This window comes from Cardiocondyla obscurior, linkage group LG27, assembly GCF_019399895.1.
Source record: "Cardiocondyla obscurior isolate alpha-2009 linkage group LG27, Cobs3.1, whole genome shotgun sequence".
Taxonomy (NCBI): Eukaryota; Metazoa; Arthropoda; class Insecta; order Hymenoptera; family Formicidae; genus Cardiocondyla; species Cardiocondyla obscurior.
The window spans coordinates 1,272,678-1,285,445 of NC_091890.1; the positions used below are offsets into that span (position 1 = coordinate 1,272,678).

The window sequence follows — 12,768 nt, forward strand, 5'->3', positions numbered from 1 at the left end:
GAAACTTCGAGATTAACAAATTTATCATTTTATTTAGTTACAGATGCATGATTAAAATACCGTTTTTGTTTAATTATAATAAAAGATTAAATATTATTTATTCAATTATTAATATACTTACTTTTTCATATTTATTTTAATCTAATAAGACTTAAATATACGTATTTAATATATTCTTTTTTTATAAACTCGCTACATTTGCGAAATAATCACAAGAGTATCACTTGAGTAAAGTTTTAGATTTATCGTTTTTCTTATAAAACTTATCGAGATGATACTTGTCGTATTTCGGATCTCGTAAGACGACGTATCTCCAATGTAAAATTTCACCAAATAGAGCTATAAAACTAAGCAGATAACCGATCCCGAGAGCAGTAAGAGCGCCATACAATTTACGTAAATTTACAAGCGCCGTTTCGGATTTTGTATTTTGCTGTGCTTCATTGATCCTTGACCATTCCATGACATCGCTCAGCCACTTATGGACCAAACCGATTTCTATCATTCGCCTGACCTAAAATAAATAAAAGATAAAATAATCTGACTTTTTAGAAGTCGAGATAACTCTACATACATTTTGTTTCTCAATTTTTATAACAGGCGATTGATTAACACCATCAAGTAAATTACCCATAAATCCACATAGGGTTTAAGCGGAGAATTCTTTTCCAATCCTAACGCGATCGGCATATGAACGACGCATTCTTCCATAATATGCAGATTGTATTTGACCGACGCCTCGGTGTTCTTTTCACTCGTATTCTGCTGTCGATCATGTTGCTTTTCAAATGTCCGCCTTCCGCAGACATGCTGCAACAAATACGAGCTTTCGTAATAGCAGAACGTCCCGTTGGCCACTCGGTCGATCGCATCTTCCTCGTTTTCCGTCAGTTGGAACTTATTGCCAATTTCTTGACTGTGTGGATCCAAAGAGGCGAGGAAGAAGTTCTTGCTCTCTTCGTTCCAGCTTCCTACCGCTAACGACGATCTCGTAAGCTGCGCCAAAGTATCGATAGTTGCTCTGCGATAATAAATTAATAAGTAGCATTAATTTCAGGAAGATATAGTATATTAAAACAGTTAATATTAATTAAATTACATATTAAAATTATGCTGTTTATTTTAGATTATAATTTCTGCACTTTCGAGGTTTAACATTAATAAAAAAAAATGGATAGGCTTTATTTGAATTTGATATCATCATATTTACTTAGCAACAGGATGCGATAAAGTTGCAGTCATGCTTGCGCGATAAGTGACGGCTGCCAGGATGCTGTAGATCCACCACCAGCCGATGAAAATCCGCACGGTCCAGGCGTTAGGTAAACGTGGTAAAGAAACTTGAAGCAGCATGCTGTACGTGTACAGGATGCTGTTTTGGAGATCGGTGAACAGATACAAGCCCTTCATGCTGTCGTACGCTTTGTCGTGTTTCATAGTTGCGCGAAAGCCTATGTATTTTTGATAGAGCAAAGCGAACACGTGGAAAGCTCCGCCACCTATTAGTAGAGTGCAGAGAAGCGCTATCCACGCGTTTAGCCTGGAAATGCCAAAATACGCAGCTTTAAGCGACGCAATCGTAAGCAAAGATTAATAAACGGTACTAAATTATCCCTTTAAAACTTTTCTAAATGACATTAAAATAAATTTACTTGAAAAAAAGTGTGAAAGTAATAATGTTACATGTATTTTATGATATATTATAAATTATAATCAATAATAAATTAAGTATTTTCACGCTTTCGATAACGTACCTGAAAGGTAATATTAATAATTTCCATGAATTGTCAGTCAGTGCTTCTGGCGTTAAGAAGGTAAGGCACTCTGTGTTGTACGGTGTAGACAGATCAAAATAATTCAGGTGATGCAACGTGTAATGCAGATCCCCGAGAAAAAAGTCGGCTTTTTCGGCAACCGCCTCGCCAAGAAGACCTGTATAAGTATCGTTATCAGCCTCGCTGCCCCATCTCTCGTTCATAATATTAGGAGGCATGTAGTAATTCGTTTTAAAGTTCATCGCCTTTGCTATGACTCGGATTAGCTGAAACAATTAATTGTCCATCGATATTTAAAACATTTTTTTCGCGTTTGATATTTCTGTAAGTAATTATTTTAATTTACTGCTTTAATTTTTATTCCCGACTTTAATACTTACTTCAAATTCAATACCCAAAGCTTTAGGACTTACAAGTGTTGTATCTTGTTGATAATAAATTCGAGAGGCTTCCGTCACGGCTGGTATATGTTCGAAAATCGCGATTCTGCAAATTTCATTAGGTTTCGTAATGTCTTTACTCTGCGATAAAAACTTTCATGTCTTATCAAAGTTACGAAATTGTACGAAACTACTAACCGCAAACTATTCCCACGAAGATCGGTAGTTTTCGGCATATAATGATCATTGCCGTATCGCAGTTTGCCATTCTGCCACGTGTCGATGTATTTGATCGCCGTAAAGTCTCTTGTCTGCGATGGATAATATACGGTATTAAGATCGATTCGTTCCGCGGTAAATCGTTCACCCGAACGGTATTTATATGTATTGTACCTTCGTACAAATACCACGTTAACAATTCGATTCCAGATGTAATGCAACTCGGGCCTGAATAGACGACTGTCGTGCAAAAGTAAGAAGTAACCGCGCGTGTTAATTAGACGTTCTCTGTAAAAAAATATGAAAGCAATTAGAAATTAAAGAAAGAAATTACAAAAATAAAAACTAAATTATAATGTAAAGTGGAAAAACTCTTTCAATTCTTTGATCGTGCAATGCAAAGTAAAGTCAAAACATATAATTTATAACTTAGTACTAGATTGTATAATGTATTGCATAATTTCAACTTATGCACAGCTATGAATTATTGTATGTTTCAAAGTTCACTTTTTATTGTTGCTTGAATCATTTACAGTAACCTTGAGCTCTCTAAAATAGAATCGTAGAGCTAACGCTATTTCTTTAACGGCAAATATAAAACTATTTCAATTATTACCCTTCGACATATTGCAGAAATCGTGATGTTAATAACCCATTGCTGATTAGTATGACATACGCGTCGCAACCTGTTGCTTTGACATGTTGAAGAGTTTTTTTTATTATTTTTCTCGGCTGTGAAAAATTTTCCTTATCACGGACGGCAATCTGAAAAAAATGCTACATATTATAACTGAATAAATCGCTTTTATCTTAATTATATGTTATAAAATAACGCCGCCTTCTTCTTATCCAATCTGATAAGATACACAATATTGTAAAAGCAAATATTTAAAAACCACTCTTTAATTGACAAGTTGTCGTAAACAGACTTAAATTTTAAATCAAATATTAAATTTTCCTTATTAATCGTTCAACTTTTGTTTTATTCATAACTGTATAAATAAGAAATGTTATGTAGAATATTTTACACGCGATACTTACATTGTATCTCGACAAGAAAGACGACGTCTCGATGGCACGTGTGTCGATGAATCCACGATAAGCAAAATCGGTAACAAAAACTATGCAATTACAACGCTTGGCGATCTCTTCTACGATTTCTTCGATCACTGTTTTCAAATCGTTAGACTTTTTTTTGCACTGCAGTCGTTCGAAATTTCTGCAACACGTGAAAGTCGTTTAGTTTATTCAGCGATTCCCGAACAATATCTATAAAATGCAAATATTAAATTTACATCTGTCTTTTAACAAAGATTACGTTCTTATTTTTAAATCGACAATTATCGTAGCTGTCTTACTTCTCGGTGTTGATGCAAGCTAGTTGTAAAAAGAAGGCAAAAGTTATTATCGTGGTACGCATTTCGATTACTTGCGCGCACGGTTTGAAGAGAATCTCTCGCTCGTATTAAACTATCGATCTCTTGGAGTCTTTGCCCTTCTTTATCCTTTCGCTACTTTAATTCTTGATGATCTCGTTTGTAAGCAATTGTGTTTGCAACGTCGAATCACCGCCAGTTCTGCATAATTCCTTGCAAAAGTCTCGGTCGGTGCAGGGAAGCGTTGAAGTGAACGTTTGGCATTAAATAAATTATTTCATGCATTAAATTTAGATTGTATTTAGGTAGACAAGAGCCTAACCACGAGAATGCCATAAACTTATTATTAATCATGCTTGTCATCTCGTTACAAATCTGTAAAAAAAAAATTGCAATGATTATAGCAACTTGATTAATTCGACTGAAAAATTATAAAAATTTATGCAAAAAATTCAACTGCGAACTCACCCTAAACTATTACGTTTTACGAGTTGCTTGATAAAGTTGACTTTTCTTACATAATGTACGTGTAAGGTTATCATTTCCTTTTCCTTTTCGCAAAGCAATAAATGTGAGCTAAGTAATTTATTTATTGCACGCCTCATTTTTATACATGCGTTTGCAATGCATGTATATACGTAAACGACGGATAAGAAATGTAGTGGCAATAATTCTGAAAAAAAAAGAAACAATAATACAGATGTTAAACAGTAACGTTCATTGATTTTACTCTGTGTAAAAGAGAAGTCGGGGATTCTTACTTTCTATCCCGCGTGAAAGTCACGCCGGTTTCAAAGTCCAAGTCATTACAGAGAAATCTCGACGTTACACGCTGTTATCAAACAAATGAAAATAGGTCCAAGTCTGCGCGTATCTTTTATCAGAGACTTAGATATAATCTCTGCGTAGAAAGAGGGGAATACAAGATTATTTATTCGCGAGTGTCAATGTTCGAAAGCACGTACTTCTCGAGGGTCTTTAACGCTCGTCATTTATCACTCGTATCACACAATCTGCGCAATAACAATAATCTCGACCATAAAATTAAAAAAGACAACGTTGCATATATTTCTTCGTAAACCGATTCGCCGAACGGTTGAAGCCGACGTTTTTTTTAAGTAATTAAGAATTTATCCTTCGGAATTTATCACAGTTTTCTGTTCGCGAAGAGTGACAGGTAACAGTTTCTATCTGTCGTGACAATAAAACAAAATAAAAGCGGTATATCTTAAGTGGAAATTGTGGAGTGACATAACGAGTTTGTGCGAGCCGGGGAGCCGTCGAGGTACCGCCAACATTGCGTGAGCAGTCCGCTGCGATCGGTTTGAAGATCCGGTTCTCGTACGAGACGCTGACGATCCTTTATTCTTCGTCGTTTGGTCCATTGAGGAATACGGCACACGTGGTGCGTGTACGACATCAAGAAATCTCATTCTATTCAAGCAATAGCCGCGATTTAATTTTATTCATCAGCGCACGTCTCTCGCTATTTCCTCTTTTCTGCATTTTTTCTTTCCTTTTTAAATCCTGACTGCTCTCCAAATTTTCTAAATTCTTTTCAGCCATTCGCTTGCCGATTTGTTTTCTTTCCGACGTCGCTACAAAATTATTAACATTTAGATCGTCGAAATAATAAATAATAAATTAAAAAAAGGCCAAGAAATTAAAACTAACCAAAACGACGAGTATGTTAGTATCGGAGTTTTGTGGCACTTTGACTCCGTAAACGTTCAAGAAATATTAGGAGGTTAGAAAGAGTTAATTGGTAACACTGTCGGAGTGTCATTTCTGCCAATTGCGCGGTAACGCCTCTTTTGTAATGGCCGCTAGCCTCCACTCCGCGGTTTACGGAATTGGAGGGAACGACACTCTGACAGCACCAACTTACTCCTCCTGATCTCATAATATTTCTTGAACGTTTACGGAACGTTTACGAGTCACGCGAAACCCTTACATTAATTAACGGGTTTATCTTTTTAATTACTTTAATTTTCTCAACCACCCACTCATATGGGCATATGATTAAATTACGATTTTTATTCCGTTATAACTGACGATTAAATATTATAATATTTATTTGCAACGATTGTTAATGTATTTTTTAATAACAAGAAAGTATAAGTCTCGTCGAGCATGCTTTTATCGTAGAGATAAAATACATTTGTGGTTCGATGCCGAAAATTATTAAATATAAAAATGTGAGAAGAAGGAAAAAAAAGGGCAAAGAAGGTGCGAGTGAGGCACAGGGAAAGAGAAAAGGAAAGAGAACGAATGCATTGGCTTTCTCCGGAGCATTCGATATTTTCAGCTGCACTTTGAGCATCCACGCTCTCGGCCTCTCACTGTTCCACTTCACGCTGTCTCAGCATGTTCCATTCGTATCTAAATCATGTGAAATCGTATTAAAAAAATTAATGTTCTGGTTGCCAAGAAAAAAAAAAAAACACAAGAGGAAGAACACGTATCGTGATGCAATTGCAGTTAATTACAGTTCACCCTGTTAATTGCACGTATCATCTGTTATAAATTGATACTTTGCTCGCTTTCATATATTTTTATATGTTCTAAGAGCATTATTCATGTAAGTAATTTATAAACGTCATAGTGTCATTGAACCAAGCCTATCTTCTCATGTGTGATCTTTTTCTTGCTTCATATCTTTATCTAGCTCCTAGCCATCCGAAATCGTACATCAAATGGCATCTGCGTTTTAATAGTCAAAATTAAACAATTAGGAAAACGCCAGTCACCAATGACCCGGTGATTACCACATCGACGTGACGCAGATATAACGAGGGTGATTGAAACGATTTTTAATCATGCAAAAACTGCTGAATAACCGTGTGTTATCGTTCTTAATGCTAAATGGTAAGATTTATTGTAACCGGCACTCATCCAAGATACGTTGCGAAAATTCTAGTTTCGCGAGAGATAAACGCGCAATGTCCACCGTCAGTGACCTGTTAAAAGATCTACCAAGAGGACCCTTGGACTCTTACAGGAAACGAGCGACGTTTGACTGGAAATCGTTGAAATTATCTCTAGAGGGAGAGGACTGTGTACAGTTTCAGGTAGAAAAAAAATCAGTGGAATGAGTAAAGTCTGAAGTGTGTTAAATATATAAGTGTATTTGTGTATAGGTTTTATTAATTGGTAATAAAATATTTAGGCAAAATTATGGCAACTCATCGAGACCCATCCAGTGTTCCGAAAGTCAGCCTGGCCAAAGAGCTTGGACGAAATTCGAAAACGTTGCAACAGTCAGATAGAAGTACTTTGTGACAATGGCATAGATGTAATAATTATAATAATTTATTTACTCGACAAGCAGTGAGAATTGTGATGACTGAAAATTAATTTTTATATTATTGTTTTAGCCAATGACAAATCTGGAAGCTTACCTGTACCTTTTTCAATATGATGGGTCAGTGCCAGTAAGAATGAGCATCTCAAATGGCATGGTACCAGGCACTATAATGGCACTGGGTGGCGAGAAGCATTACCCTTTTGTAGAAAAATTTCGGAATAGAAATGTATGTACAAGCATGACACAGTTGTGATATATAACTTATTAATTTTTTTTTTATTACTTATAGTATGTGGGCTGCTTTGCATTGACTGAAATTTCCCATGGAACTAATGCAAAAGGTATGCGAACCACAGCCACGTATAATGCATCAACTAAATCTTTTATTCTTCATACACCTGACTTTGAAGCTGCAAAATGTTGGGCAGGTAATTTAGGTAAGTTGAATTTTAGTCGATATGAAATTAATAACTAATATGTAATGATGCTTTACATATATATTTTTCATAATCTAATTTTTAGGAAAATGTGCTACACATGCTCTTGTATTTGCACAATTGATTACACCAGACGGAGTGAACCATGGCTTACACGTTTTTATTGTACCAATTCGGGATTTAAAAACTCATCTACCCTTTCGCGGTGTCACTATTGGTGATATGGGTGAAAAGATAGGTCTTAATGGGATAGACAATGGAGTTTTAATGTTTAATAATTATTCTATATCACGCGATTGTCTATTAAATCGCACCGCGGATGTCAGCGAAGATGGAAAGTATGTTCTCGCTCTAAAAGATGAACGAAAAAGATACGGTAATATTTCATTAATACAACAAAGTGTATTTCATTTTGTAGATGGTTTTATTAATATTTTATGTTTGCAGGTTCATCATTGGGTGCACTTTCAGGCGGTCGTGTGTCTATTACTGGTATATGTGCGCAATATATGACTCTTGCATTGACAATTGCCATACGTTATTCCGCAGTTAGAAGACAATTCGGTCCTACCAAAGATAATGAATTACCGGTTATAGAATATCAAACGCAAGTATGCACAATAGCAGTTTTTATTTCGACTTTTCGTAAAACAAACAAAAATTATAATATTGATGCAAAATTGACGTATATTCTAGCAATGGCGAATTATTCCTCAATTGGCCGCGACTTATGCAATAAAAATATTTGCATTAACGTTGTACAAGGGTATGTATAAACTTCATATGAGTCGACTCATGAATGAAGGCGGAGACTCGATTGCCGATCTAGGAATGGAGATACATGCGTTATCTTCTGCGGCTAAACCATTATGTTCGTGGACTGCGCGTGATGCGATTCAAGAATGTAGAGAATCTTGCGGCGGGCATGGGTATTTAAAAAGTAAGTACAAAATCTTATTTATATATATTATATGCGGGGTGTTCGAAATAAAATATTAAATCGTAAAACTGTGAGTAGGAAATTAGAATTGGAGACAAAAAGTCCTGTACGGACTTGTAAAATTTGTGTTCGTTATTGAGAAAAAAAATTGTAATTCCTTACACATAGTTTTACGATTGGATATTTTATTTCGGACATCCTGTATTAATTTTTTAAATAAATTTATTATTTTATTATTAGTGTCTCGTTTGGGTGATATAAGAGCTCAAAACGATGCAAACTGTACGTATGAAGGTGAGAACAACGTATTAATTCAACAAGCAAGCAATTGGTTATTAAATCAATGGGCTAATACGATTGAAGGACAGGTTGTACCATCTCCTTTAAATACTGCGGATTTTCTGATGAATGCAGAACAAATACTTAGTACCAAATTTAATCAAACTACAGTGGAGGATGTATTGAAACCTGAAAGTATGATAAAAATAATTTTTTTATTATTATAATATATTGCTGCAAATTATTACTTTAATTAATTACTTCGGTTTATTATAATTCATATATTATTTTCTTGATTTAGATTTGCTCCTATCTTTTAAGTGGCTGGTTTGTTATTATTTAAAAAAGACACATCAACGTGTAAAGGAACTCAAATTAAGTGGAATGTCTGATTTTGACACAAAAAATAATTCTCAAACGTTTCTAGCACGAACATTGTCTCTCGTATATGCAGAAGTAAATAAAATATTTTAATTAAAAAATATATATATATACATACAGGTTTTATACTTTATATGACATTGCGTATATTTTATAACAATTGAAATAAATACAGTTGATTTATTCTTTTGTTATAGCATGCTGTAATGTTGTATTTCATCAAATGTTTGCAAGAACCAAAATGGAAAGAAAATGAAAGAGAGGTACTGACGAAATTGTGTTCTTTATACGGAGCTGTAACATTGGAAAAGAGATCGGGAGATTTATATGGCGGTGGTTATGCCTCCTTTGACAGTAATATGAATGGTTTATTGCATGAAGGAATTATAATGCTGTGCAAAGATTTGGTTGATAACGTTGTTGCGCTAGTCGATGTATTGGCACCATCAGACTTTGTTCTTAATTCTGCTCTAGGAATGTCTGATGGCGAGGTATATACTTTTACATTAAATTAAGTACTTTTTTTCTACTTTCAATATCTAAATTAAATTTTTTTTTACTTAGGTATACAAACATATAAAAGAGTGGATATTTAAAGACAAAGAAAATTTCGAACGTCCATCATGGTGGAATGACATTCGAGCTAAATTATAGATATATATATATATATATATATATATATATATATATAGTTTAATATATATATATTATATATAATCTAAGGGTTTTTATATCTAACATATTTTTGTTAATGTATATAATATCGTTTATATTAAAATATTTTGTTATACATATTGTTAAATATATTTAAAAAATTAATGGACAAAATGTGTACTTTAAACATTTTTACAATATCTTTAAAACAAAATTGCAGGTAAGAAATAACGTTTTAAAGAAATAATTTGATCATAAGTATAAAAATAAGAAAACTTTATTGCAAATTTCTATAAAATTTTACATTAAATACATTTATAATTCTGTATGTTTCGATGCACTTGCAATTGGTAAATCTTTATCTACTTCCGCAAACCAATCATTGTATACAGTGTTAGCATCAACTGACCAAAATCTGTGAAACGATATAGGTTCTTGTGATGCCAAGTAAGCGTTAGGATAGTCGACCGGTTGTGCCTAAAATTATAAATTTCCAAATTTAATATTACTAATAATAATGATATTAAAATGATAATTATCAAAACACGATCAAGAAAACACTATAAAAGTTATATTATTTTCTAAAATTATACATACTTGATGAAACAGTGAGGAATGTACAGCTTCTACTCCAAGTCGTGCGAAACAAAGTCCGAAAAGAAACATGTCGTCGGGTGAAGTCGCAGATGGGCAAGTACATATACCTGATTCTACCATTACATCAATCAAGGGAGCTGATAGTATGACTCCCGCACCACCAGTTAAAAACTCGAAGCCATGAACGCTGTCCCACATACGAAATCCATAACGTTCACCGATCGCGACTGGGAATTTGGGATTGTAGCACGTGAGTAAATTTAGTAAACGTACCACACTGTAATGCACATTAAAATACGTTTCAATTTTTTAATGTTGTTTAAAAATAAAGATTTAAGCTTTTCACAACTTCGCGATACTTCGCGTAATTTTGTTAAATTAAAAATAACTTTTTTAAATATAATCGCGATCACCTGAGTATTGTATCATCGTCGACAATAGCAAGCCAATCAAAATTACGTTTCTTTAATATTTTATTGGCCTTTTCCAAGATACCAAAAGTTTTAGCACAGTGGCCTTCAGTAGTATTTGGGACGATGTATGCTTCTGGTAAATTTTTATCTAGATAAAACAAATTAGTAGTTTATAAAGATTATAAATGTATCAAATTATATGTAATTAATTGATATTAAGCTTACCGGCTGCATCACTGAAATAGCCAATGTTCAAATCGTATTTAGCCCATGTATTTTTAATTTGTGGTACTCTCTCTAAATGATACTTGGCACAAGTTTTAACAGCAAAATAAATATTTTTTGGAGCCACGGAAGAACTCTACAAATCAGAATAGTTTACATTAATGCAGTTTATAGATATTATTTTAAGAAAACTTATTAAAATTATTTTCATCGTTAATTATAAAGTCGTAATACGTGACATACGCAAGAGTGGAAAAATCGAGGGTACGTGGCGCAATCGGAAGCAGACACAATGCATAGCTTAGACATATGAGTCAACTTTACAGCCGTGCTATTTAAGACAAAAGTCGCAAATTCGTATGATACATCGATAGAAAAATCTACCTTTGGTTCCTTGTCCTCAGAAACCTGTTTAGACAAACTAAAATATTGAATTATATTTATATTCATATTACAATTTTTATAATAATGATTATTAACATAAAAATGGAATATACTTCTTTAACAATGCAGCACTCATAGCAAATCCAGTTGCCATGTGTGGATATCTGAATCTTTTTGTGTGTTGTGTAAAGTGATGGATAATAGTAGGATGATGGTCATAAAGTGTGTGTCCAATCCATAGATTCTGCAAAAATAAATGATATAGAGTACAAATCCTTATTAAGAACATTGACCAATTAAACATGAATCACCTGAGAAGAGTCAAACTTTCCAAGAACATTTAATAATTTCTCTAATCGTATTACAGTGCTTTCCAAACAAAAAAAGAACCATTTCACATCTGGAAATTCATTTGATAAATGAGGTAATAGTGGAATTATTATCCAGGAACCATGGATGTTAAGTTCATGTGACAATATGACATTTGGTAAGTCCTAAAACATAAAAGTAATTAATTTTACAGTACCTGCTAAGACAGACATAATCATAAATGTAAATACTTAATAACAGCACAAACTATGTGTGAAGAAACAACTTTGTTGTAATCAATTGTACTTTTTCTAAAGCGTCAGCCTGTTCAAAGATGTTCTTCCTCAAATAATCAGCATTGGCTGCATCATAGCCTTTCTTCTGGCTGAGCACTACTATTGTCACCTTGCTAGGTTCTAAAAATATATTATTAAAAGACTTTTTCATGCATTTGGTTTCAAATAAAATACACAATTAATTTAAGCAAATAACATTACAGATCGATAGTCTTAAATAATTTTTACATTACCAATAGTAAACATAAAATAAAAAAGTAATTTAAAATAATTACCTAATGTACTTGCACTTATACTTGCAATTAACAAAATGCAAGCAAGAGGTGGTAATAATTTCATTTTTATAAAGCATACAGCGTTCAAACTCCAACGGGAAACGGAGTCTATTTGTATACTGACATGCAAGTCGTTAAACCATAATATCAGCTCCAACCTGTCGACTTGATTTTGATCTCGCAATCAGCTGTGTCGCGTAACATACGAACAGTTCATCAAAATATATAATTTTACTTTAATATACTTAATTTTATTTAACTTTCTATTAAGCTGAAATAAAAGCAATTGTTATTCTTATTTTTACTTTAATTTAATTTTATTTTATTATAAAAAAACGGTGGCAGACACGATCGATCGATCGAAACCTCGCAAATCGAGATGATCCGACACACTAAATTGCTAGCCCGCGCTATATGTTCTACTTCCGCGTATGCCTCCGTTCATTCGGACTCATCCCCACTACGGTGATTCGAGACAAGAGCAGAGGCTCTAGTTGGCTATTTCTATTCTTTGTATGTTT

General features: G+C 33.7%; 2 protein-coding genes and 1 long non-coding RNA gene across 7 annotated transcripts; 1 reads left to right on the forward strand and 2 right to left on the reverse strand.

Annotated features, from left to right (window-relative positions):
• Positions 1–12: 12 nt before the first annotated feature.
• Positions 13–12,704, reverse strand: LOC139112280 (uncharacterized). The gene is made up of 15 exons (XM_070673227.1): positions 12,248–12,704; positions 11,983–12,092; positions 11,679–11,861; positions 11,481–11,611; positions 11,227–11,404; positions 10,984–11,119; positions 10,759–10,906; positions 10,346–10,622; positions 2,991–3,139; positions 2,354–2,662; positions 2,156–2,261; positions 1,755–2,041; positions 1,211–1,540; positions 631–1,021; positions 13–514 (listed from the first exon to the last, which is right to left on the reverse strand). Exons 1-15 carry the CDS (start codon positions 12,309–12,311, stop codon positions 221–223), a joined length of 3,093 nt encoding a protein of 1,030 aa, XP_070529328.1. The 5' UTR covers positions 12,312–12,704; the 3' UTR covers positions 13–220.
• On the reverse strand, positions 3,629–4,644 carry LOC139112284 (uncharacterized). The gene is made up of 4 exons (XR_011547360.1): positions 4,512–4,644; positions 4,219–4,423; positions 3,733–4,125; positions 3,629–3,643 (listed from the first exon to the last, which is right to left on the reverse strand). It is a non-coding gene; the product is annotated as an uncharacterized lncRNA (long non-coding RNA).
• On the forward strand, positions 5,014–9,922 carry LOC139112269 (peroxisomal acyl-coenzyme A oxidase 3). Of its 5 annotated transcripts, none has more exons than XM_070673202.1 (13): positions 5,651–6,331; positions 6,419–6,591; positions 6,671–6,821; positions 6,920–7,045; positions 7,128–7,283; positions 7,347–7,494; positions 7,580–7,870; positions 7,942–8,105; positions 8,191–8,434; positions 8,675–8,908; positions 9,015–9,169; positions 9,292–9,585; positions 9,659–9,922. In XM_070673202.1, the coding sequence occupies exons 3-13, from the start codon at positions 6,693–6,695 to the stop codon at positions 9,746–9,748; spliced, it is 2,031 nt and encodes a 676-aa protein (XP_070529303.1). In that variant the 5' UTR covers positions 5,651–6,331; positions 6,419–6,591; positions 6,671–6,692; the 3' UTR covers positions 9,749–9,922. The 5 variants fall into 5 exon arrangements, with proteins under 5 accessions (XP_070529305.1, XP_070529306.1, XP_070529302.1 ...); XM_070673203.1 differs by having other exon boundaries at positions 6,419–6,547; XM_070673204.1 differs by lacking the exons at positions 5,651–6,331; positions 6,419–6,591 and adding an exon at positions 5,014–5,155.
• Positions 12,705–12,768: the final 64 nt, after the last annotated feature.

What these genes read in the sequence shown, in the direction of transcription:
- LOC139112269 (XM_070673201.1), top strand. Translation starts at nt 6,570, where the DNA reads ATGCAAAAACTGCTGAATAACCGTGTGTTATCGTTCTTAATGCTAAAT. An exon ending in AGGACTGTGTACAGTTTCAG is followed by an intron (nt 6,822 to 6,919) that starts GTAGAAAAAAAA and finishes TAAAATATTTAG; the next exon opens with GCAAAATTATGGCAACTCAT. An exon ending in TGTCTCTCGTATATGCAGAA is followed by an intron (nt 9,170 to 9,291) that starts GTAAATAAAATA and finishes CTTTTGTTATAG; the next exon opens with CATGCTGTAATGTTGTATTT.
- LOC139112280 (XM_070673227.1), bottom strand. Translation starts at nt 12,311, where the DNA reads ATGAAATTATTACCACCTCTTGCTTGCATTTTGTTAATTGCAAGTATA. An exon ending in ATTCCTCACTGTTTCATCAA is followed by an intron (nt 3,140 to 10,345) that starts GTATGTATAATT and finishes CATTTTTTTCAG; the next exon opens with ATTGCCGTCCGTGATAAGGA. An exon ending in TTTCTGCAATATGTCGAAGG is followed by an intron (nt 2,663 to 2,990) that starts GTAATAATTGAA and finishes ATTTTTTTACAG; the next exon opens with AGAACGTCTAATTAACACGC.